Source organism: Galleria mellonella, unplaced genomic scaffold, assembly GCF_026898425.1.
Source record: "Galleria mellonella isolate WM207_F2 unplaced genomic scaffold, CSIRO_AGI_GalMel_v1 utg261, whole genome shotgun sequence".
Classification (NCBI taxonomy): Eukaryota; Metazoa; Arthropoda; class Insecta; order Lepidoptera; family Pyralidae; genus Galleria; species Galleria mellonella.
The window spans coordinates 468,010-495,995 of NW_026442057.1; the positions used below are offsets into that span (position 1 = coordinate 468,010).

Here is a 27,986-nt window from a genome sequence, read left to right on the forward strand (position 1 = left end):
CAGGTTCACCTCTTCGCGGTTCCCCCTGGAAACTATTATGGTTAATTCCTGATGAATTCATCATGATGGGCTAACTGACCTGTTTTCATTGTCATCTATCACCCTTCACTGGTGATCTGCCAGCGTACCCCGTTAGCGCAGGCGGGGTTACCATACCATTTTTATCCATCAAAAAGAAAACACGGTATTATTGATTTTATTGCCATACAAAAACATTCAATACCATTACAATAGAATTACCACTTTCACGTTTTTTTTTATACAACTTAGTATGGCAAACAAACTGACGGCTCATCTGAAGGAAAGTGGTAACCGTCACCTATAGACATGAGCAGCACCATGGACATAACAGAGTATACTGTTTCGCCCATGATACCCCCCATGCGTTGCCATTCCTGAGGACTCAGGTGTTATTCCTCTAAGTACCCAGTAAATTCACGCCATATCCCACCCTTCAAACCGAAACACAGCCATACGAACACAGCTGCTTCACGGTTGAAACACGAATGGGATAGAGGTACCCAAGCGATCGATTTTTGTACAAAGTCTCCCTCTGATGAAATTTAAATCCGTTCAGTAGTTATTGCGTGAAAGAGCAACAAACATCCATTCATATATAGTTTAAAACTTTGGAATTTATTCTATTAATAGCAATAATAGGATAGGATTTACCATCAGTTCGAGAGATTGGAAATTTAAATCAATGCATTTTGTAGGTCGTATTTGAAGCACGATTGAAGCCTAAATGAGTCAGTGTATAATCATTGGTCAGGACGCTTTCTAGTTGCTGAATCTACATATAATAATAATTAATGAAGACATATGTATGTGGATTTCCCTTTTGAGATATTTGTTAGTATTTTGACAATGTTGACTTTCATGTCATCGTTAGAGTTTAATTTTTAAATCAAATAATTATCATATCTTGTTATCAGCCTTTAATTGTCCATTGCTCTTCTTTTTGGGGTTAGCGAGTAGTTGGCACGCTTGGCAGGCGGATTGGCAAACGCAGTTAGGCTTTAGACATGTTTTAAGAGGGACGCTATTGCCTATCCCTCGCCCTCACTTGGTCGCCTCTTACGACACCCACGGGAAAGGAAGGGGTGGCCTATTTTATGCCAGGACTACAACAGGATAGGCCACCCCTAATAATCAAATAATATTCTATTTATTATATAAGATTTAAAACTGTTGCAAAGTAACTACCATTACCAGAGGGAGACTTTGTACAAAAGTCGTTTGCTTGGGTACCTGTGCCCAATTCGTGTTTCAACCGTGAAGCGGTTGTGTTTTTCTCAATGCCCTCTATCCAAAAGTTATCTGGAAGAGATTGCTTAACGATAAGACAGCCTTTCGTATCACTCATTAAAATTAACTGTATTAAACATTTTTTATAACTGGTGCAATAAAGTGTAAAAAAATAAATAAACTACAAATAAAGTTGGCCGGTACAATTTCCAAACGTTATGTCGTAACAATATTACATAAATAACAACTGTAACGCTGTAACGTTACCACACAAATATTACACGGGAAATTTCTCATTAAACAGCGCACGAACGTGAATAATTATACAATTACTAAAACGTCGTGTTTCGGTGATGAATCATTCGGATATACTAACACATAATGGTACGGCGTGAAAACGGTTATCAGTTTAAATCATGGACAAACAGGCACTGATTACGTTACGTGTACTAGCAACATTGTGATCGTCGTACGTCCTGTATGGAACTATAGAAAAAAAAAAATACATTGAAAATCCACACAAACCTTTAATTTTTCTATACATTTTTTTTTATACAACTTAGAATGACAAATAAACTGACGGTCCACCTGATGGAAAATGGCAACCGTCGTCTATAAACATGAGTAGTACAATAGACATAAGAGAATACACTGTTTCGCCCATGATACCCTCCATACGTTGCCATTTCTGAGGACTCAGGTGTTATTCCTCTGTACCCAGTAAATTCACGCCATATCCTACCATTCAAACCGAAACACAGCCATGCAAACAACTGCTTCACGATAGAAACACGAATGGGACAGAGGTGTCCAAGCAAACGACTTTTGTACAGTCTCTCCTCCCTCAATGATTTCTTCTTTAAACTACGCACATTTTTAATTGAAACAAACGTTGTGTGTGTATACACACACACACACACACACACACACACACACACACACACACACACACACACACACACACACATACACACCGAGATACAGATACTATTTTTATCTTGTTATAAGAATTATTTCTGTGTTGAATGATAAACACAGATCAAGATAAAGTATATCTCATTTAAAGATAAACGCCTGCTAGTAATACTGCAATGTATTACTAGTACTTATAAGTTTTTTTTTTGATAAGTTCTTAAAAAAAAATGGTATGGTAACTGCCCCCCTGCGCTAACGGGATACTTTCCATGGCGGAGCACCAGTGAAGGGTGATAGATGAAAATGAAAACACACACACACACACACATGATGAATTCATCAGGAATTAACCATGATAGTTTATCTTGGGGGAACCGCGTGGAGGTCGACCTGGTTGGGTATGTTGCTAGCAATGGAGTACTTATAACATACTGAGCTATTAAAGTACCAAAGAGGGTAACAAACAACAGGAAAACTTATATTACATTTATAATATTATTAAGGTTTTCGAGTAAACCTTTTTCCTATTATTTTTTCGCCACGTTTCCAATATTTCAATGTTCAATAAAGTCAATACTGGGGGAAAGGGATTGTTAGTAATGGAGATTGTGAATCCCATTGTTAGCAATATACTCAACCAGGTCGACCTCTTTGCGGTTCCCCCTGGAAACTATCATGGTTAATGACTGGTGAATTCATCATAATGGGCTAACAACTGTTTTCATTCTATCTATCATATTTTCACTGGTTTTCCGCCAGCTATTAATCCCGTTAGCGCAGGCGGGGTTTCTAATTTTTCATCAAAAAAAAAAAAGTCAATACTCAAAGTTTGCTGGAAGGGAACTCTTACAGAGTTAAGCTCGCCTGTTGTACATCTTTATTTAATATATATATAACTAACATATGTAATTTTTACGTACAATAAAGTATAAATAAACAAATATATATATAAATTAATAATATTAGTGTATTAAATGATGACAATAATATTTTTTAATTCATATATGTTATGCTTTATAAAGAAACCCTGTATATAAAATTCTCGTGTCGCGGTCTGAGAATCGGCCAACATGTATTTTTCATACCCCTCAATGATAAGGGTGGTCCATCCCTAAATATATTTTTTTTATGTTTTTGAAAATTTTTTATTATTATTTTGTTATGATTTAGCATTGAAAAATACATAAAATTCAAATTTTCATGCTTTTACCATCAACTCCTGTTTTTTAATCGCGATTTTTATATTCCGCAATACGGTTGCAAGATGGCAATCGAATATAATAATTGTAGTACGATAAATTTTCATGTATAGTTCTCGAAATAATGTATATGGTAAAACAAAGTTTGCCGAGTCAGCTAGTATTTTAAATATAAAAGTTATTAATTTAATAAACTCTAGTATTAATAAATTATCATAAAGTAAAGGTAAAATAACATACTAGTTAAAATTTCGTTAGCGGAGCAATATGTTTATGTATATACATTACACTGTTACACGCAATGTCCGTACATTGAACCAATAACCTGGTTTTTGTAAAGTTGCTTGTAACAGTGGCATAGTTAATTCATATATAATATTGAATTGCGTGTAATATGTGATTGAATTGAATATTTAGTTACTATAGTACTCGATGATGACATAAACAAACCCTCGTGGCAATAATGTATTTATAAACTTGAGAAGATATAAAATGTCCCATTCGTGTTTCAATCGTGAAGCAGTTGTGTTTGCATGGCTGTGTTTCGGTTTGGAGGGTGGGATATGGCGTGAATTTACTGGGTACAGAGGAATAACACCTGAGTCCTCAGGAGTGGCAACGCATGGGGGGTATCATGGGTGAAACAGTATACTCTGTTATGTCCATGGTACTGCTCATGTCTATAGGCCATTTTAAGTTGTGTAAAAAAAAACCTTTTTCTGTGTCAATTGTGTACAGTGTAAAGTCATCAATACCCTGCCATCTACAAACTATTGGCATCTAAAAAAAGCACAAAGCCGCCATTAGTAAGCTGTACGACACTCCGCCGAGAGCTGTGTAGAGAGCTCTCGCCAGGGTAATGTGACACAACGTTCCTGTTGACCCAATTTCGAGATAAAATACCGACCACTGGAGATATGAGACGTCGCAGTTACATTTCATATAAGCGGGAAATTGTAGAAAAACTGTAAAAGAAATGGATTTTTAATACTAGTATGATGGCACAAGGGAATGGAAGGAGAAGCAAACTGAAGTGGCAATAGATTGGTCACACAGCTCGAAGTACTGACAGTTGATGAGGAAAAAAAAAGTTTTCTGAGTGGTGACCCTGTATAGGCAAATGCAGTGTAGGACGACCCACTACTAGTTGGAGTGACGATCTCAAATACATTGCAGAGAGTTAGTGGATGCCGATGGCTAAGGACCTGTCCTTTCCGAAGCCTGCGTTCAGCAGTGGTCGGATAATGACTGAGATAATGATGATGATAGTGGAAATTGAAAAATAAAAATAGATAATTTTGTAAGGAAATAGCTATTTAAAAATACTCATAATAGGTAGTATTTTTTTAATTGTGTGAAAATACAATGGTCGCCCCGCTTGCACTATCGGTTTCATTACACGGGTACCAGTAATGGATGATAGGGCGAATGAATGGCCTGCTTTCTAAGTGTATTGGGTTGACTGGAAGAGATCTCTTTCATACATAAGTCCACCCTTGCTCATAACATTTATAAATGTATTAACAATGTAATTTACAATACCAATATGAAGTCAGGTTAGTTGGCTCATCGTCACGAATTCAACTATAATTACCCACGATGATTTCCAGGGGGTACCGCGTGGAGGTCGACTTAATAGGGTATATCACTAGTAATAGGGCTGTTAAGCCCCATTACTAAACCTTTCTCCCAATACATGGCGTTGTAAGTGATACGAAATTCATCGAATTAGCTAATCGCTTATAAAAATAAAACTCAAGTATATTCATTTATTTTAACGTTTATTATATGAGTAGGTAGGTATTATATTTATGTAATATTTTATTACAATTTTTTTTTTACAAAAAAAAAAAAAAGATCAGTCCCATTCATGATCCGTACCCGACCCAAAGGTCCCCATGACATTGCGGCATTTCCGCGGTGGATTGCCAGAGATATCCTTTGAGCCAGATACGAACCAGAACGGCGATCATGGCCCCTATCCGCAATGCGCAGACTCAACTCTTTCATGAAGGATTTTACTTCTGCTCCCCACACGCCCGTAGTCTCAAAAGCAACGGGAACGAAGATGTAAGCTGGTTCGAGAGTCTTATACTTTGAATGTTTGATTCTAGCCGCAGTTTCCGCGGCCGAACCAACCACACGAGTCGTATCCCGCAGATGAGACACAGCAAACGTGCTCACGCAAGTTGCATCCCATATCGTTGCATTACATATTTTACTGTATATTAGTTTATGTATTGATTAGCGTTAATAGTAATTCGTATTCTAAATATTAATTGGTGTAGCACTTCAGCTGTCCGCTAACGACATGCTTTCTAACTATATTGGGTTGACTGGAAGAGATCTCTGTCAGAGATAAGTCCACCCTTGCTCACAATATTTATAAATGTATTAACAATGTAATTTACAAGTATAAAGGCGATTAAATCACGTAATTTTGACATATATACTAACTAAATATTACGTCATTGGACAGTATTTTTAGGTTAGTCCGTGATTACACTAGACACCTGATCTAAAGTGTACATGGAAACACGAGATGATGTCCTAATTAACTAATATAGTAGTAATTGACCGTTTAACATCACTCGGCTAATATATTATGTCATACTATCATATAATCAGGTCGCAGTTGCGAATTGCAATTAGGGAAGCGATCTTCACTAATATGTTTAACTACCGTTCCGGTTTCGCACGAGTGGACATTTTTACAACATTTTAAAAAGTGGTTATTGTGACATAACGATAATAGTTGGACATATAGTATTGTGAAGTTTTTTGTAGTTATTGATATTTTCTTCAATATTGTAGAACATACTTTTGTTCTATCACCAATAGTTTCTGCAGCGTACGCGACGAAAGATATTTTATAGCATTTTGTACACCTTGAGTTACGTTACTAGAGTTTAAGTAAGGATCCCTAATATTTTCTAGCAATAAATAGCCTATATTACTCAGGGTGAATGTAGCTTTCTAATGGTGAAAGATTTTTTTAAATCGGCAAAGTAGTTTTTTAAGTTTATTCATTACAAACATACATACACACAAAAATATAAATCTTTCCTCTTTGTAATATAAGTGTAGGGTAGGAAAGGGATTGTTAGTAATGGAGACTGAAAATCCTATTGCTAGCAATATACCTAACTAGGTCGACCTCCTCGCGGTTCTCCCTGGTTCAAAAATGAAATGTTTTCTTTTACATTTGTTACCTCACAACTGCGTCATTTACAAACCGAATTGGAAAGTTATTTTTATTTGAAAGAATTAACTTTTAAATTGGTCTCGTATAAATTTTATCAAAATCAGTATAGCAGTTTAGTTTTAAATACAAAAGTTTGGTATTCCTACGTTTGGAGAGTTTGTGTGGAATAGTTACTAACATTATTTTTTATTATACATAGAAAACATACAAACCAATACAAAAAGACATCCTTTGACCACTAAGTTCCCTTAGTCCTCTCCCCTTACGACATTTACGAGAAAGAAAGTGGTGGCCCATTCTATGCAGGGAGCACACGACAACACTAGCGACATAATATTGCCACATTAACTGATAAATTCACATTAGTTCAATTTGCCAGAATAAAATATCGCAAACCGATCTTAGTTCTAACTTAATTCCTCATTGTTATTTCTTAAATGCAGTACAAAATTGTCATTGGCAATAGATTGGAATGATATCAATCAATATTAGATTTAATTTTTTTTTTATAGATGAAAATGGAATGGCAACCTCGCCCGCGCTCTCGGCGGGTCACCAGTGAGGGATGATAGGTGAGAATGAAAGCCAGTCGTGTTAGCAAGTTAGCCCATCGTGACGAATTCCACAAGATTAAAACACAATGGTTTCCAGCGGGAACTGCGTGTATGTCGACCTAATAAACTATGTTACTAACAGTGGGGCTTTTAGTCCCCATTACTAACAATCCCTTTCCCCAGATATCGACATTAGATTCAAGAGTAGGACCTACAATTTGGAAAAAAAATCTTACGTGTTACTTACTTTTTCTATTTGGTATGTTAACACAGAATAACCACGAAAGTAAGCATAAACCATTTTTACAGTGGCGAACAAAATTGACCTGGCAAGCGACAGACTTCGCCAACGTTTCACTGAAATTTCACCATTATTGTTAGTGAGATAAGGTCGAAGCTCTTTATGCGCGTCGTATAAGGGTAGGTTATTGTGGGTGAATCTGAAGAGATGCTACAAAAATTGCTCGAGTCAACGAACTATCCGCCTCCGAGCCAGTGATGCGAGTTATTCGATATTTTTTTTATCGATAAAATTGCGTTTCGGAGAACAAAAATAATGTTACTCATTCATGATGAGACATCACTTTTAGCGATAATTTTTTTGTATGTTAAGTTTCACCATATCAGCCTTTAACTGTCCACTGAACATAAGTCCTCACTCTAGGGGGTTTTACCAATAGTTGCCACGCTTGGCAGGTAGGTTGGCAACCGCAGTTAGGCTTTAGAGATTTTTTTAATGGATGATAATTAAATGGTAACCCCGCCTGCGCTAGTGGTATACGCTGGCGGGGTACCAGTAAAGAATGATCGGTGAGGATGAAAAGGCAGGTCAGTTAGCCCATCGTGACGAATTCAACGATGAGTTAGTCACGATAGTTTCCAAGAGGAACCGCGTGGAGGTTGACCTAAAAGGATATATTGATATCAATGGAGACTAACCTCCACATTGATAACAATCCTTTTCCCCCCCCTTTAGAGATGTTTTAAGAGGGAGACTTTGTACAAAAGTCGATTGCTTGAGTACCTCTGTCTCATTCGTGTTTCTATCGTGAAGCAGCTGTGTTTGCATGGCTGTGTTTCGGTTTGAAGGGTGGGATATGGCAGTGAATTGACAGGGTACAGAGGAATAACACCTGAGTCCTCAGGAATGGCAACGCATGGGGAGTCTCATGGGCGAAACAGTATACTCTGTTATGTCCATGGTACTGCTCGTGTCTATAGGCGACGCTTACCACTTTCCATCAGGTGGGCCGTCAGCTTGTTTGCCATTATAAGTTGCAAAAAAAACATCCAAATTGATATTAATGCATGTATAATAATACAATAATTGTAATGAATTGGACATTTTTGCTTACAGTTTAAATGGTGTTCTTAAAATGGCAAAAGAAGTGTCTGAATTTAACATATAATTGTTCTCATTATCTATTGTTATTGTATATAAAATTGAAACTAGTATAAGCTAACGCTGTGCGTAGCAATAAACGGTGTACAATTTTAAAACAATTAGTTATAAAGCTTATTATAGTCAATGTAATGTGAATTGTATAACTGTTGCTGTGCCTAAATGAATAAATAAATAAATAAATAAATATTAGCTACCTATCAATATAATTTTGCTATACCCAAACAGGGTCCGTTTACTTACTCCATATAAGAACATTGTAATGACTCTATATTACGTACATGAATGTATTATAATAAATAAATAATGTACAGTTTGCGGGTAAAATAGACTTTTTAATGTTTTTTGATGGGTGAAAATGGTATGGTAACCCCGCCTGCGCTAACGGGATACGCTGGCGGTGCACCAGTGAAGGGTAATAGATGAGAATGAAAACAGGCCAGTTAGCCCGTCACGATGAATTCATCAGGAATTGACCATGATAGTTTCCAGGGAGAACTGCGTATAGGTCGACCTGGTTGGGTATATTGCTAGCAATGGGATTCTCAGTCTCCATTACTAACGATCCCTTTCCCCCCTACTTTTTAGTGTTTGCTACTCACATTGTTTATACAAACCGTGAGAACAATCGATCATTTCTGTTTCACTTTGGGAAAGTCACGTGAAGCTGGCGAACAATGGGCCGGTATAACTAGCGCATTTGCTTACAATTGATTGGAATATTTAACGGATTTATATTATTTAGAGAGTTCTAGAATAGAATGGGCATGAATGCTAATGTAGGTATCTGTAGAAAGGTAGGTTACACAAACAGAAGGTCTACCGTGAAATGTTTCTCGACATTTTGGGGCCGAACGAAATACGTATTTATCGTTGTTTTAATATATATATATATATTTAAATATATACATATATATTCATGCATTTCTTATGTGTGTATTATAATCGTACACATATTTCTCACCACATCTGCCCTTCATACACTTTCTGTTTTTACCCAATGGTTAGCTGGTAGAGAATGCATTAAACTCGCCATTTGTACAAAATTTTCTTGTGCAATAAAGTACATGATATATTATACCGTTTAAAAATATTAAAAATGTTAAAATATCGTTCCTTTGGATTTTTGTGAGATAGGATTTACGGCGAATGAAATGTTAAGCTCCATTTACTGTACCGATTTTGGTATGGACGAAATTACGAAATTCTTTCTGAAAATTCGAATTTTCATTTCATGGTAGACCTGCTGAATTTATTTTTCATTTTCATATCGGAGAAGCATCCAGTGTAGTGCGTAAGTTGGTAAGTGCATCAGCTCCGGCAGGCTGTACAAGGTACCAACTTAAAAAATGGAGGAGATGCTTAATTTTACTATTTATTTTTTATTTTACTAAACTAGATATTATCTTTTTTTTTTAAAACAACTTAGAATAGCAAACAAGCCGACGGCACACCTGATGGAAAGTGATAACCGTCGCCTAAAGACATGAGCAGTACCATGGACATAACAGAGTATACTGTTTCGCCCATGATATGTTTAAATCCGCTACCATTAGTATGTGTGTGACTGCCAACACTCGAAGACTGACCAGCACTATTATTACCAGAAGTTCCACAATCTTCTATTTAAGCCATCAATCTCCGACTACCATTTCGCTTACGCACGTTTTGCACCACGTGTTTCACTTGTAAACGAGGCATCTTTAGGCAAATTTATTAGACTGCTGCTCGGAGCCTAGTGTGTAGATAAAAATAAATTTATTTGCAAACATATGTATATTATAAATAATATACATATATTTACCTTCTTTACAATTGGTGACCTTGAAGTTGTATTATTTAATCATTGCTGTCAATATCTGAACTTTAGCAACGTGGATTTTAATTATTTTATATATCAATTAACTTAACTTTATGGACACTCATTATTATATATGGTTTCTTTCATACATGTGCTTATATTACTTGCATACACCCACTCTAACTTGCCTACCTCGCTTTGGAATAAAAATTTTTGTTTGTATAAATTAAATCCGTTATTGGCTGTATTCAGAAGAGACTTAGCATATAAGTTATTTTTTAAGAGCTGTGGATTTTTGTATAAAATAAAATAAAAAAAAATAATAGGTATAAAAACATACTGGTTATTTATTATAGGATTTGTATAGATCTAACATGTTTTGTTAACAGCGTGCAAAACATTCTTCCAAGGGCAGTGGTAATTTTAAGGCCTTACAAAATATGTATTATATATATATATATATATATATATATATATATATATATGGCCATTTCAACACAAATCTAACAATCCCCCCCCCCATCCCTATTATTATAATTGCATACTGTGGCACGAGAAAATCAATTAGTTTCTTATTAAATGCAATAGTTTTTAGAACAATTGTGACTTCATACGACCTCGGTTGTCGCTCCGTTGTCAGTGTTAAGACGTCGCTTAGGTACACGAAGTTTTCTAAACATTTTACGACATGAAAGACAAGTCGTTACTAGGTATCCTAGCTGTGATGACCTCAATAAGGGAATGATTCACCGCGTAAATGAGATGCGGGACCAATTATCGATGGGTTTTATAGAATATTAAAATTTATAAATGGGAAAGATTATAAGATTGTTTGTTACACTATCACGTATAATGTGAAATTTATATATAATATATTCTTTATTGCACTTGTGAATTATATTGTTAATGCATTTATAAATGTTGTGAACAAGGGTGGACTTATCTCTGTCAGAGATCTCTTCCAATCAAGCCAATGCAGTTAGAAAGCATGTTGTTAGCGGGCAGCTGAATTTATTTATTTAGTTAGATAATTTATTTAGTACAGGACTAGGTTATATCCTAATTTAGCACATAGATACTTTGTGTGTCGATTTACGCAGACAAAGTCGCGGGATACAACTAGTTTAAAAGACGTAGATTTTACTTCGTAAGAACAGAGACATTTCATTTATTAAATTTTGGTCTATAGATTAAAGATAGTACTTGGCATTCTCTTTCCACGCTTTGGCCTGGAGACTTCAGCCAAAAAATAGACTTTCATAGTGATAATTAAAAAACTTGTTTAAAAAAAAATCAATAAATAAAGCCATTATCAATGATTAATGTGCCTTAAAGAACGATGAGGTGTTCCACAGATAGGTATATTAGATTTAAACTATTTGAATTTAGAACGCGGAATGACTACATTTAATATTATTCTTTTTTTAATTTATCCAAACTTTTATGGCTATGACAGTACTGTCACTGAAGGTTGTATATAAATTTGCTAATCAAGTATTACTTATTGCGAAGCAAATTTAGACATCAGATGAAAAAAAACAAAACAAAAACTTTACAATTTATTTTTAATTAAAAAGCAAGAAGTATATTGCATCATATTTATTCAACCGTTACACTAAGTCAATTATACCCCCGAGGGGCAGACTGCATCTAACCGTAACAAAAGGGAATGTTCCATTGTTCCATAGATAAGATAAATTACAGTTGAGCGTAAGACAAATCTGTCGGGTTCTATGCTGTTTCAGCGTGTCATTGACTTGAAATGACGAGGATCTCTTTACATATGTATTCTTATTAAAATTGGTCAGTAAAAGCAAGTTTTTTTTTGATGGGTGAAAATGGTATGGTAATCCCGCCTGCGCTAACGGGATACGCTGGCGGAGCACCAGTGAAGGGTGATAGATGAGAATGAAAACAGGCCAGTTAGCCCATCATGATGAATTCATCAGGAATTAACCATGATAGTTTCCAGGGGGAACCGCGAGGAGGTCGACCTAGTTGGGTATATTGCTAGCAATGGGATTCTCAGTCTCCATTACTAACAATCCCTTTCTCCTCTGGTAAAAGCAAGTTTATTTGTTTAACACGCTTTGAAAACCTAGCTCCTTCTTCATCCTATATAATACTTGTATACTAAATTTCATAGTGATTGATTAAGCCGTTAAGAAGTAACAAACAAACTTACTGACATGTTTATAAAGATAATTATAAACTACAGAATATATTAAATAACTATATAATACTAATAACAGGGGGGAAAGGGATTGTTAGTAATGGTCGCGTATATAACATAATACTGTGTCGCCCATGACACCCCTCATGCATTGCCATTCCTGAGGACTAAGGTGTTATGCCTCTGTGTATATTTGACTAGAATAAGGGCCTTACTATGTTGTTAAACATATAAAATCATGTCTTTTATATAGTTATTTATAGGGTTCTTAAAGAACTGATATTATCAGAAAACGTTTACAAAATTCTTTATATGACTTTATGACTTAAGATTAATCTAAGGAGATGACATGTCGTTAATATCCTGCATTTATTACTTTTGGTAGTATAATAAGTTCTAAGTAGTATTAAACTAGTAAATATATTTTTAAATGTTGAGTTTACTAAATAATGGCATGTATACCATTTAAACGCTACGTTTTGTTTTCTATATAATATACGCGGAGAAAGGTCAAAGGTCAACGTACAGACAGTATACTCACTTCAGAAGCCCAATGTACGTGTCTCGTGTCTGCCAAAACACTTCTTTCCATTATGTCTAAAAAGCGGATAACACCATCTCACTCGAACACTGGTCGTTTCGAAACAGTTGCAAAACTGACACTTTACAAAAGGAAAAATATAATTCGAAATTCGAACGCACTATTTTTGTTTATAATAACATAAAAAAGAGAACACTAAGCTTCGTTTCGTTTCGTTTTCCAGCCAGTACGGCGGCCGTCTTTTGAATTTAGAAAATTGTTGCCGCAAAAAACGTAATTGCCAGCGTTCGCGGCGCGTCTGCGCCGACGACTATCGGCGGCGCGGCGCGCTATACAAGCGATTACTAATCACAGTGACGTGACGCTATGCAAATTTTTCATTTTTCCGACACTTTTCGCATTTCGTAGACATGCGATTAACAATGTGACTCAATCAGCTGATACATAGTCGCGGACAGTAAGAAAATGGACTATTTAATGCTCTACCGGGTTAGTGTGCCAGCTGAGATAGGGGTATTAGCTCTCCCGCTCTATGCAGAGGGGTCTAGATAAGTGGCGTGATAATTTGCATCTGATACATCGCTGATAATAATTTCCTTTTTTGCATTATATTGTTAGAATAGCGGATTTTCACGGTGAAAGCACCCAAGTTTCTTGTTCAATTAAAACAGCAATGAAGAATGCTACTACTGTATTTTTATACCTAAAAAGTTTTTTTTTAAAGTTAAGAAATTCGGACGGATTAAATTTGACGTGGAAATTTGACAAAGATTTCAGTTACACCGGCTCCAATGTATTCTAGACGTAACAGTCACAAGATTATGAAATTTAAAACTGTAATTCGAGATAATGTCGTATATCTAGAACAAGAGCACTGAGTCATTTCATTGCGCGCGCAATCATACTTGACAAGGCTTGTAACACTTTTTTGGGCAGTAAAAAAGTCTGTTCTCACGTCTCATGTCACGGTCACAGTAAAAAAGTTACAACACTCGCGGTACATTGTATATATAAAAAAAAAAGTATAAAAATTTGGCTATGGCGAACACGCAATAGTTACGCGCCAAAGGAGTTATTCTTTTTTTAAATTTTGAAATTGGAATCTTATTGTTTGTGTTTTAAAGTGGTATCGTGGCGCGGGGCGATGGCCGACTAGAAGAAAGAATTGGAGCGAGTGGGAGTGGTGGTCGGCAGGTGGTGGTGTGGTGGGATCAATACAGCAGTCTGGGGCGCACGCACTGACCGCTCGCGTGGCGGCCCCGCTTCTACAATCTATATTTGGACTGTAGGATCGCCATGACCGAAGACCATGAGATAGGCGTGGACTATGTCTATGATGTCACTGTAACGGGGATGGTCTGGGTAATTTAAAATTATTGCAAGGCGAAAATATATAAATGTAGATATATGCTCATGTGAATTTAGACTAGGAGTGCCCGTGACTTTGTTTGTCTATATTAAAAAAAAAATACAATTATATTTTTAGCCTAAATTTAACGTCAAAGAATTTTGTGCCTTCCATTCTAAACACGCGACGAGACAGCGCCATCTTTTGCGCTTTGAGGGATTTATTGGTGGAAATGGAAGCATTCAGTGTACCACTTATACTTGTATGAATTTTTATATTGAATTTAAAAATAATATGAATATTTTGGAATACTTATAAAAAAACGCTAACAAGAAAAATTATTAGATCTATTTGTACATAATTTTAGATAAATAATACGTCTCCTATAAACATATTGTGATATGTATAAAAAGTACATACATACATACATATCTGTCACGCCTGTCTCCCATTAGGGTAGGTAGAAACAATGGAACGCCAAATGCTTCGATTCAAACAAACCTCTTTCGCTTCTTCCACATTCATCAATCTTTTCATACACGCTCGCCGGTTGCGGGTACTTTTAATTTGGCCCGTCTTCAGCACGTCGCCTATTTGGTCGACATACGTCCGTCTAGGGCGGCCCCTACCGACATCTCCATTCATTCTTGCTCCATAAATCTCTTTCGTAATTCTTCTTTCATCCATCCTCTCCAAATGACCAAACCAAACCAAAAATAAATTATATGTATAAAAAGTGTTCTTTTTTAGCGTAAATTTCACAATAATTGTTAAAGAAAACGTGAAACAACATGTTTTGCAACATCTATTTTGGTTGAAACGGAAGGTTTACTACGATTACACCTCAGCCAATATTGGTCTTACCACAGAAATATTAAAACCACGATAGACAGGTGTTTAATACATGTTTAGAAATCTTTTTTATGATATTTACAATGGCAAACAAGCATACGGCCCACCTGATGGAAAAAACCGGATGGACGGTAACCATCGTCTACAGACATAATTTTTTTTTATACCACTGAGGTGGCAAACAAGCATACGACCCACCTGATGGTAAGTGGTTACTGTAGTCCATGAACGCTTGCAATACCAGAAGTATTACGCGTGCGTTGCCGACCCTGAAGAAATCTCTTTACCTCCCTTTTGAAGAACCCTATGCTGTAGTCTCTTGGGAAAACCTTTACTACAGAAGGTTTACATGTTTTTTTTTTTAATAAAAGTTGTTTAAAGTAAGAAATGGATGGGCAGCAGCGTCTTTCTTAAAACCGCATCAAAGCCTAACTGCGGTTGCCAAACCGTTTGCCAAGCGTGGCAACTATTGGAAAAATCTCACTTCTTACGAGGGAGGCTTATGTTCAGCAGTAGAAAGGTAAAACATTTCTTATAAAATTTGATAGATTTTTGAACACAAAATTTCACCGAATAAATTCAATTACACAAGAGTTTTGTTAAACCCTGTTTATATACGTACGTACGTACGTGTTTTATGTTATTGAAATATGAAAGTGATCTCTGACTACCCTCATCTAAAAATTAAATTATTTAAAAGGCCGGCAGCACACCTGCAATGCCGCTGGTGTTGTGGGTGATCATGGGCGGCGGTAGTCACTTACCATCAGGTGAGCCGCATGCTCGTTTGCCCCCCGTGTTGTAAAAAAAAAATCTAATGGTATCTGTTATTTATTTATTTATTATTTATTTATTTAGTTAGAATATAATATCAAATGGGGGCGAATGTAATGGATACATACACTGTATTTTATTTATATTTCTTTTTATTGTTATTTTTAATGTTTCGCAACTGACTCTTGGCCACAGCAGAATATCAGTGTTTTGCTATTTTAAGGGCAAGGCAATAAACTCAAATGTGACCGTTTTATGTTACTATGGCACACGCATGAAGGAAGCGAAAGAAGGGAGATTGTTAGTTTATATATTTTGTTTTTTTTTTTTTTTCTATTTTGTGCTTTTTTATTTTCATTCTTTTATCTCTTTTACTGTGTATTATGTGTATGTTTTTTTATTGTAATTTGTGTGTTGTAAGTAATGTGAATAAATTATCTATCTATCTATCTATCTTATTTATGTACTAAGACTGTAAGAGTTCAACGGCTGCCTTTTTTGCCAAGTTAAACGACAATTCAAACACGCAATTTCGAAACTACTCGTGAAACGACTTCCTGGTTTTTACGATTATTTTTATTGGCCATTATCAAATAGGTATCAATTATTATTGTAGGTGACTCGGCTTTTAAAAAAAATATTTAATGAATAATTTAATTAATTAATATTTAATGCAAATAGTTTGGTTGTAGATTGATTTTACAATTATTTTTAACCGACTGAATAAAAAAGTGTATTGTGCAAGGTTTTATTTAACATGCAATATGGCTGGCGTTGTTTCAAGTGTAGCGATGGGCTTGTTGTTGCAATGTTTTGTGTAAATGAGGTTCCGGGTTCGATTCCCAATCGGGTCATTTTTTAAATTGTCACGAGTCTGGGTGTTTTGGTTTTTTTTTTAATGGGTGAAAATGGAATGGTAACGCGTCTGCGCTATCGATATAAACTGGTGGGGTGATTGGTGATAATGAAGGCAGGTCAGTTGGCTTATCGTGAAGAATTCAACATTGCTAGCAATATACCCAATCAGGTCGACCTACATGTGGTTCCCCCTGGAAACCATCGTGGTGAATACTTGCCGAATTCGTTACGATGGGCTAAAAGGCCTGTTTCCATTTTTACCTATCATCTCTCACTGGTACTCCGCTAGCGTATATTGATAGCTCAAGCGGGTTAACATTCCATTTTCACCCTTTAAAAAAATGCTAAAATACTCCTTTAGTTCTGGTAACACTATATGCAATACCCAATATTGTGATATTTTCAAAATGGCCGCCGTCATAAGATGGCGGACGGTGTACATTTTGTAAATCTCATCAATACGGGTATCAAATAAAAAAAACATGAAGATTAGATAACGTAATAGTAAAAGATAATAAAATAAATGACGTCATTTTAGAATGGCCATAGCCACAAGATGAATTATGAAAACTTGATTTTATTCGTAAAATTTAATGAAATTAAATCCTAAGGTTGCCTGGAAGAGATGGTTATTTAGCGATAAGTCCGCCCATTGTTGCCTCTTTACCTTGCTTTTTGTAATTTTATTTTTTTTTATTCTTGTGTACATATTTTATGTAATTGTTTTTTTTCTTGAGGGCAACAAAAATGAGTTTTCATTTATTCAAAAGAGCAATTCATTCATTCATTCCCTTATATAAGATTGTGTTTAAAAAAAAAACTGACTTCCATTGTGGTGAAACCAGTTGTTTTTGAGTAAAAACTAAACTCATCAATATCATCATGCCAGCTGTTGACTGTCCACTGCTGAACATAAGCCTCCCTCTTGGATGCTCTTGCCAGTAGTTGCCACGCTTGGCTGGCGGATTGACAACCGCAGTTAGGGTTTTCCAAAGATTTAAGAGGGACGCTGCTGCCTATTCTTCGACTATTAAATACTCTTAGTCGCCTCTTACGACATCCACGAGAAAGGAAGGGTTGGCTCATTCTACGCTGGGACCATACGACTAACGACAAACTATTGTATCGATTTTGATAAAATTTGTAAATTTCAGAAAAAAAAAAATTCAAATCGGTTTATAACTGACGCAGTTATATGGTAACAAATAAAAAAAAATCAAATTGAGAACTGCTTTCTTTATGATTTCATCATTTTGGTTCATTCATTCATTTTAAAAGGTAGTTTTAAATAAAAAAAAAAAAAAACTTATAGTCTTTTTCTCAATGTCCTCTACCCAAAGGTTGTCTGGAAGAGATTGCTTAGCGATAAGGCCGCCTTTTGTATCACTTCTCATTAATATTTACTGTATTTCTTATTTCTCTTTTTACTTGATGCAATAAAGTGTAAATAAATAAAATAAATAAATATATAACTGAGTACGTACTTACATAACTATTAATGTATTTATGTTTTTAACAGTCAAAAGGTACATAAACGTTTAACTAAACTCTTGCTTTTTACGATGTTACATCCACTAAGCGAACTTTTACTGCTTTTATTTTCACATGTATGTATAGTTAAACTAGTCGAGCTTTCTCGACCAAAATGATAAATAAGTTAATCCAGTTGTCATTACATTAACTTAATATAACTGTTCGATTGTTTTGGAAAATTTATTTTGTTGTGTAGTAGTTATTTTTAATGACTTTATTCACGTGAATTATTATTAATTACTTGTTTAAAAATTAATTTAAAATTTGATTTAATAATTTATAGTTAGTACAAATTAATATTGTTAAAATTTTGTGGGCCCTGGTTGCTTTTATTAAAGAAATTAAAAAAAAAAAGATATAATTTATTGACATTGGCAGTGTAGTCAAGTCAATTATTTATTTTTTCAAGTCAACTATTTATTTTTCCAAGTTTTTTTGGGCACCTTGTAACAAAATAGAAGTGAGGTTTTAGGTTTTTTTTTTCAAGCGACCATGGTAGTGTTATCGCGTGGTCCCGACATAGAATGAGACCCTTTCTTTTCCTGTGTGTTGTAGAGGCGACTAAGGGAACTTAATAGTCAAGGGATAGGCAGCAGCGTCCCTCTTAAAACATCTCTAAAGCCTAACTGCGGTTGCCAACCCGCATGCCAAGCGTGGCAACTGCTGGCAAAACTCCCCTTATGGGAGGGCTTATGTTCAGCAGTGGACAGTTAACGGCTATACTTGTATTTTTTTTTCATGCAGGCCTATTCTATGCTGGGATCATACGGAAATTACAAAATACAATTAAAAAAATTACTCATTCCCTATAATTATCACCTTTCTTAATCCACAAGACCCGAGAGTACCCAAAATACCGAGGTACACTTAAAAGGCCATTAAGCATTAAATATTTATACACGCCCACTTAAAGTGGCCATTACACGATATTTCCACGTTTACAATCTCTCCATGTTTAGCCATGCGAGTCAGTGGTTCATATATCATAAGACCCTACCTTCGGGAATATACATATTTCATTTGCGGGTTACCTGGCTTATTGCAGGTGACATCTGGTTGGGACAATTTTAATCCTGTAGAATTAAGTAGATGGGAATGGTTTGCCAACTGCTTGCTTAATAATGTAACTTCTACTAGCTAGTATATATTTTTTTATACAACTTAGAATGGCAAACAAGCTGACGGCTCACCTGATGGAAAGTGGTAACCGTCGCCTATAGACATGAGCAGTACCATGGACATAACAGAGTATACTGTTTCGCCCATGATACCCCCCATGCGTTGCCATTCCTTAGGACTCAGATGTTATTTCTCTGTACCCAGTAAATTCACGTCATATCCCACCCTTCAAACTGAAACACAGCCATGCAAACACAACTGCTTCACGGTTGAAACACGAATGGGACAGAGGTACCCAAGCAATCGACTTTTGTACAAAGTCTCCCTCTGGTAAACTAAAGACACGCCCAAGCTTTGCTTGGTTTTCTGATGTTTGGTGATGTTTTATGTTATGTCTTGCCATCATTACATGACTGAATAACAATTTGTCACTGTTTTAATTTTTTTAATCCAAAAATCTGTAAGCTGCGAAAATTCTTTATTAAAAATCAATGTATAAAAGCATATAAAAAAAGACTTAAACATTTTCTCTTTTTATTATTATTATTATTATATCATCCGTTAATTGCCCGCTGCTGAAAAACCTTCTCGTTAAGGTGAGTTTTGCCAGTAGTTGCTGCGCTTGGCAAGTGGGTTGGCAACCGCAGTTAGTTGATGTTTTAAGAGGGGCGCTACTGCCCACCTTTTGACCATTAAGTTCCCTTAGTCACCTCTTATGATACCCAAGAGAAAGGAAGGGGTGGCTCATTCTATGCTGGGACCACATGACGATTAATTTAATATTAAGTTTTTAATATTAGTTTAGATTTAAAATTTGGTAAGATGCATGGAAAAAATGTAATTTTGAAGTGAAGGTGAAAGTGATTTTGAAGGTACCGTTGTCCTACTCGTGTTTTTACCATCAAGCAGCTGTGCTTACAAGTTTTTTTTTTTATGGGTGAAAATGGTATGGTAACTCCGCCTGCGCTAACGGGATACGCTGGCGGAGCACCAGTGAAGAGTGATAGATGAGAATGAAAACAGGCCAGTTAGCCTGAATTCAATGAATAGCTGATGAATTCGTCAGGAATTAACCATGATGGTTTCCAGGGAGAACCGCGAGGAGGTCGACCTGGTGCTATTGCTGGGTATATTGCTAGCAATGGGATTCTCAGTCTCCATTACTAACAATCCCCGTGCTTACAAGTCTGTGTGCCAGTATAAAGTTGGTAAGTTAGTAAGAGTTTTAAAATGACGCTTGCTATTTATAAACTCGAATTTTGAAATTCGAACTCACTACCTTTTGAGTATATAAACCGGGTAGTAAAAGACTACGTTATGACGCGTTCCTTCTCGTAGTTATTTCACCAAAAATCGATCCTAATCCGGCTTAAACCATCCATATCGACGGTACGGTTTCGCTATAAGCCTCGCCTGCCGTCAGACCAGCCCGAAATCCCCAGATGCTAATACGTCGTCTGATCTCTTATTATGTACTAATGTATGATTTTCAATGAATTCCTATGCCATACTTTGAGTATTACAAACGGAGATTGTTCTCAATTCGTCTGTTTTTCAAACGACTTCAAAAAAAGGTCGAGGTTCTCAATTCGGCGGTCATTTTTTTTATGTGTCTCACCTCAGAACACCGTCATTTATTTAAACCGACTTGGATTTTTTTTAAATCTGAACATATTATATATTTTTAATTGATCTCATAAAAGTTATTAAAAATGGTTTTATTAATTCAGTTTTTTTATTAAATTAATTTGTTTTGTCACAATTAAAGTCGGTTTTCTTTGGAACATAACCTTATTACATAATTTAAAATTATTAATAAAATAATATAATAATAATAAAAATTTGCCTGTACTTATGATATTAATGAAGTATCATATTTTTTTATTTTTTTCTTCTGTACATTTTGGATCAATATTTTGATCTAATTCTCTTTTATTTGATAGATCCTTACAATTTGACACATAGGATTGATTGGAAAACCTAAAGCATCTATTGGGTAAGGAAATTCATTACAGCCTTTCCGCCACGTAAAATTAATATGATGTACTATTTGTAAAGGGTCCTATGCAATTAATTGCCATCAACGCAGACAGTTCACGAGTTCAAGGTAGGAAAATTTGATGGCAAGGTCATTGCCCTTATGAACGGGCCAATAGGAGCGCGCGCCGCAGCGCAACGAAATGGCGGCATCCAATCAGCGCCCCTCGAGACGTCTTTTCATTGGCCACATATAAAATTCCATTGTTAGGTATATGTGAAAAATTTACATATAAAAATGTTAATTTTTCTGCACAAAGCTCGCAATTTGTGTGCGTCAAATAAAAGTTTATTCGTTTGGATTGAACGAATTTAGATATGTATATATAGATTTTTTTTCCAAGTGATCCCGGTATAGAATAGGCCACCCCTTTTTTTCCAAGTATGTCATAAGAGGTGACTAAGGAAGGACAAGGGGTGGGCAGCAGCGTCTTAAAACATCTCTGAAGCCTAACTGCGGTTGCCAATCCGCCTGCCAAGCATGGCAACTATTGGCAAAACCCCCAAGGGAGGCTTATGTTCAACAGTGAACAGTTCAAGGATGATATATTAGCGACTGAATCAATATAGATAAAAATTAAAAAACTTTATCAATATTGATTCAGTCGCTAAGTTTCATCTTATCATATTAAACAGTTTTATCAAAAGAACTGACTGTGCCACAATTTTATGCAACTTAGTAACCATCGCTTATAGACATGAGCAGTCCCATGGACATAACAGAGTATACTCCTTCGCCCATTATATTCCCTATGCGTTGCCATTCCTTAGAACTCAACTGTTATTCCTCTGTACCCTGTAAAATTTCTGCTATATTCCACCCTTTAAACCGAAACAAAGCCATACACGTACAACTGCTTCACGGTAAAAACACGAATGGGACAGAGATGTCCAAACAATCGACTTTTGTACAAAGTCTCCCTCGGGTAACTTTTCCACACATGGAATATTATATTCCTGTGACATTTTTCTATTAAATGTAAATGTCTTCATATGCCCATATGTTGTAAAATAGAAACTCGTAGGGCGTTAAATTTTTTAAATAGATCGATTTAACTTTTTTAATTAACTTAATTGACTTTTTAATTAACTTACTTATTCTCATTTTATTAATTTACTTATCTGACTGTTTTAATTGACTCATCTGACTTGACTCACCTGACTTTTATAATTAACCAAATTTTTTTTATAGATCGATAAATCTTTGTGGCATAAGCTAAGAGGTCAGTGTTTGATTGGAATGATTGAAGCTACATATTGTATGGGAAAATGAGAAATGGGGTTTTTACGTTTATCCGGATATTAATAAAATATTTCTTTTTACAAGAGTTCTTCTTTGGACTTCCACGAATATTTGAAAAAGAAAAATAGCTGAATTTTTCTTACCGATCTCGAGTTTTGAGCTTTGCAAGACATTTAGTGATTCCTTTTTTTTATATCAATAGAAGATAAATTATTTATGGGGTCGTAAAGATTCATTTTAATACTATGCGACCCACAGTGGAAGTTTCTCTTCTTTCACAATAACGTAATAAAATTGTCATAAATTAAATTTGACTTTTTATTGAATCCAAAAGTTTACTGTAAAAGAGCCCTCTTGTTAGATTTATTGGTTTTCTTTGCTAGGTACAGGTATAAATTCGGCAGTGACAGGCTTTCGCCTTTTTCAAGGAATCGCTGTCCAATTGGGACGTAATACTATATCTTAATAAAAATAATGTTCGTTATTTCCAAAGGAAAAGAAATACAATTTGTCTTCACACCAGAAAGAGATATTAGAGGATAAGCAGAGAGAACCGACCAGAGGGAGACTATGGACAAAAGTCGTTCGTTTGAGTATCTATGTCCCATTCGTGTTTCTGCCGTATTTGCATGGCTATGTTTCAGTTCGATGAATGGGATGTGGTAGTGAAATAACGTGGTACAGAGGCATAACACCATAGTCCCCGAGAATGACAATGCATGAGGGGTGTCATAGGTGACACAGTATATTTTAGTTACGTCCATGTATGCTACTGATCATATGTATAGGCGAAAAAGACAAACAGACATAAATATAAGAATTTATTAAAAGTATATAAGTACATACTGCTCCAATGTTGGGACACTTGATACGATACGAGGAACTTATGAACATTATAATAGAAGGAACTAGCCTTTCAGAGAAGAAGGGAGAGACTAAGGCGTAGTCAAAGCAGGCAGATCAAGGGGAAAGTTAGTTTCTCGTCAAGAATCAAGAGGTAAAGACACTCGCTGCAAAGCTGCAAAGAGTGGCAAGTGCTCCACTAACAAGAGCGCATCTCTAAAATTGGAAATAAAAAAATAAAAAAATATATATACATATCTCGAGGAAGTTGAACGAAGAAAATAGATAGCTTGATTAAATGCGTAAGGCATGACTGTCAAAATATTGCTTAACCTTGATTATACGTGTCGGTCATGGGGAATTAAATGGAGCTGCCGGGTCAAGGTTAGACCAATGGGAAATTTTCGCTACTCATGTCTACAGAGTGAAATTATTATTAGCATCCCTTGAAAGTCCTTAAGGGAGTGTTTTAAAAGATTTTTACTAAAGTTATAAATGTAAAAGTGTCTCTGTTTGTTTGGTACCTTATAGTGCCTAAATGACTTTATCTTTTTTATGCAATTTAGGATGGCACACAAGCTGACGGCCCACCTGACGAAAAGTGGCATCCGTCATCTATAGACAAGAGCAGTACCACGGACATAACAGAGTATACTGTTTCGCTCGTGATACCTCCCATGCGTTGCCATTCTTGAGGACTCAGTTGTTATTTCTCTGTACAATCGCTATGAAATTTATTTTTATTGTATAAAACTATAAAAAAAAAAAAATAAGTATAAGATTTGAAAATACCTCTCTTTTCCGAAATGAGTTAAAAATAATATTCGTGTACTACGCAATTTGCTGGAAGATTAATTAGATTAATATAACATTCCTAAATAACAGGTCGTTTGAGCATTCCAAGGGAATAGAAACATCTAGTCTCATTTGTTACGCAGCCGTAACAATTTGTTAACCTGATCCTAGTTTGTCGTCTTCATATTTAATTATTAAACAGTATAAAATTAAGTCCTTGTCTATGCAACCGATTTTGATACGGGTTTTATTGTTATTTAGATATTTTTTTATGTAAGACCAGCTTTTCAAAGCAAAATAACGAAGTATTTTAGGGATAAAGAGAGGACGGATCGTGTATCTACTCGTAATATGCAACTTCGTTCCCAAATTGGCGTTAAAGATTTAGGTCTGATGTAAGCCAAAATTAAGTAGAATTGGGTGGGTCACATTAGCCGTATGGGTCCCGATAGGTAGGCAATCTCTACCTAGTAAGTGCCTACTGATGGATAGCGTTGCCAAGGCTGGCCCAGAAAGAGATGGCGTAACGACTTAGACGCATTTAAAAGAGACTGGTTTAAGATGGTGCAAAATAGAAAGTTTTGAAAAGAGATGTATGAAAAATAATGTATGATAATACCAAAAAGAAAAAAAAACAGCAATGTAATACACGTATTAAATTCTATCGTAACGTGCGGAACTAGCTGTGTAAGATCAACGCCCTAACTGTACGAAAAACTACCTACGAAGAAGCGCTACTGAGCGTGCGTTGTAGGTTTCATGCGTCGTGTAGTTCGTAAAATTTCATATACATTGCGCGGCGTCAAAACTAAGAATCGTTAATTAAATGGCTGTGGCGCATTTCCGGTGGGAAAATAATCTACCATCTGATTTAGACCATTCATCTGAATCAGTTGTTTTCGTTTTGGACAATATGTCCTTTACACCCTGTATAACCATAGAAATCATACCATATAAAACATAGAATACTATACTTTGGAATCTGTAATAATACAGATTTCTAGGTGGAAAGGGATTGTTAGTAATGGGGTTTGATAGCCCCATTGCTAGCAATATACCCTATTAGGTCGACCTCTACGTGGTTCTTCCGCTAGAAACCATCATGGCTAATTCTGACCTGCAGTACAGATTATTTTGTTTATTAGACGATAGTTATTTGGTCCATCGAGTTAGTAGATAATTAAATGTTTCCAATTAGTAGTATTGCAACGTGATCAATACGTTTATTGCTTCATCAGACATGCAATTAGGTCAGGCTGTTTTATCTAGTTCACAGATTTTATTTAATCACTACTTTTTAACTGCGGTATTGTTCCTTATATCAGCTTTTAACTGTCCATTGCTGAACATAAACCTCCCCCTAGGAGGGTTTTGCCTTGGAGATGTTTGGTTTTGGCTTTGGAGATGTTTTAAAAGGGAAGATGCTGCCCATCCCTTACCCTCCCTTAGTCACCTCTTACGGTATCCACAGGAAAGGAAGGGGTGGTCTATTCTATGTCGGGACCACGCGGGAGTCTGGGCCACGACTTCGTTGTTGCCCTTCTTTAGTCAATTTATAAGACACTCACAAGAAAGGAAGGGGTGGTCTATTCTAGGTCGGGACCATACGGGAGCCTGAGTCACAACTTCGTTCGTGAGATTAGGTAGAATAATTGCAAATACCGGTGTAATTCTTTTTATCTATTGTCCTTCTTCATACCAAATTTTGTAAAGAATAAACAAAAAGGTAGAAATATTAAACGTTATAAAGAGCCGTAAGTTTCTGTATTAGGGCCACATAATGCGGAACAGAAAATGCAGTCTGTTATTGCATAATCTATGGTTGCTGAAAGGAACGTGAAGTGTGAAGCAAACTTATTATAAATATAAATAATTACAAGATATATAAGTATTGAACAAATTTGATAATTTCTCAAATTTTTATAGATTATCGTACATTAAATTTATAGTAATTTACTTATTTGACTTAAATCTAATAGAAATTAAGTTCATATTGATCCTTAGAATGAAGAACACGCTGTTATATCCAATTTTTTTTAAATTTTTGTGATAGGTTTAGAGAAATGACCGCACAAAATTGACCCTGTTGTCTAATAATAGTTGTAGCTATTAAAATAACTGTTGTAAGTCGGTGCTAAGTCGCTTCCAAAAACTTTTTTATTAGTTCTTACAATAAACCTAATCTGCATTATTATAAGGTATGCTCGTTTTATTGGCCAGTGTCGGCTTTAGGGCCTATTTTATTGGGGCTAAAGGGGTTCTCTAAGACAAGCAAAAGTTTTTTATTAACTTTTTATGTTACAGTAACGTACTGTATAGTTACAGACATAAATAAATGTTAATTTTTAGATTAGAGCTGATTAATAATTAATTAAAATTATTTTATTTTTTATTAGGGGGGCAAACGAGCAGACAGTCCACCTGATGAAAAGCGGTCACCGTCGTCTATGAACACCTGCAACACGAGAGGAGTTGCATGTATGTTGCCGGTAATAATTAAAATAAAATTAAATGTGTAAAGTTGTAGACTGTGATGTATGTTTAAAACAGTGAAAATAGATAGATACACTCTTTATTGTTTCCTCCAAAAGATTACAGTAGTAAACTTATTATAGATACAAACAATTACAAGAAATGTTCATACTGAGAAGATATATTGTTTCATTTACATAAATAGATATAAAATGTAAACCTAACTATTACTCTTCAAACAATATGAAAGGAAAATAGAGAATATACGCAGTGCGTAGTTGAAGTGAACATTTGAGAAATAGTAAGTTTACAACTCAATAGCTAGTGATAAATTAATTTTGAAATTTCCTCCTGCCCCCGCTCTAATCCCTTAGTCCGGCCCTAAACCTCATTACATAGGAATATTTTGTGGCAATTTTACGGAATAGCTCCAAGCAAATTTTAAATGGAATTTTATTTCGTGTTAGCACACCATAAGGAACGGTGTTTAGCGTATTTCACTGCAGTGAATACATATATACGTTATATAAAACTTTCTGATAATTATATACGTTCGCATATACATTTTTAAGCGATTTAAATACAGGACAAGATTCTCAATTGGCCTGTACCTGTTTAATCGTTTTCAAAACAACAAGAGACTCTCAATTTGGCTTTATTTTTTGTGTTTGTTATCTCATAACTCCGCCATTTAGAAAACCGATTTTGTTTTTTTTTATCTTAAAGGATATACTTTTTAATTGGTCCCTAATAGTTTTATTAGAATCGGTTTAGTAGTTTAATTTAAATCAAAATAATTGGTTATGCCACGATTAAAGTCGGTATTTTTTCGAGGAATAAATTTTCATTAGAATCCGTTGAAGATTGGCGAAGATGAATGAAATCCACTAGAAGCCACTAGAAGGTGGGGCATCAGCGAGGGATAATAGCTGTGGATGAGAGCAAGTCACTTGATCCACTATGACGAATTTATCAAGAATTAACAGCGATAGTTTTTAGGAGATACGTGTGTAGGATGAGATGGGCATCCTAACTGGATATATTGCTAAACATGGGATCCTTAGTTTCCGTTTT

At 35.5% G+C, this 27,986-nt stretch overlaps 1 protein-coding gene and 1 long non-coding RNA gene across 8 annotated transcripts in view; one reads left to right on the top strand and one right to left on the bottom strand.

The window, feature by feature from the left end:
• The window catches only part of LOC113521064 (uncharacterized), a 79,460-nt gene that overhangs the window by 34,972 nt on the left and 16,502 nt on the right, over window positions 1-27,986 (bottom strand). The window contains exon 1 of one of the 7 annotated variants that reach the window (XM_052894997.1): window positions 13,039-13,928. The exons of the other annotated variants lie outside the window; for them this stretch is intronic. Within the exon in view, the coding sequence (XP_052750957.1) occupies window positions 13,039-13,089 (51 nt within the window). The 5' untranslated portion in view covers window positions 13,090-13,928. Of the gene's footprint in view, window positions 1-13,038; window positions 13,929-27,986 lie in introns of those variants that run through there. 7 annotated transcript variants of the gene reach the window in all.
• On the top strand, window positions 14,216-26,967 carry LOC128200718 (uncharacterized). The gene is made up of 3 exons (XR_008252852.1): window positions 14,216-14,400; window positions 20,612-20,730; window positions 26,837-26,967. It is a non-coding gene; the product is annotated as an uncharacterized LOC128200718 (long non-coding RNA).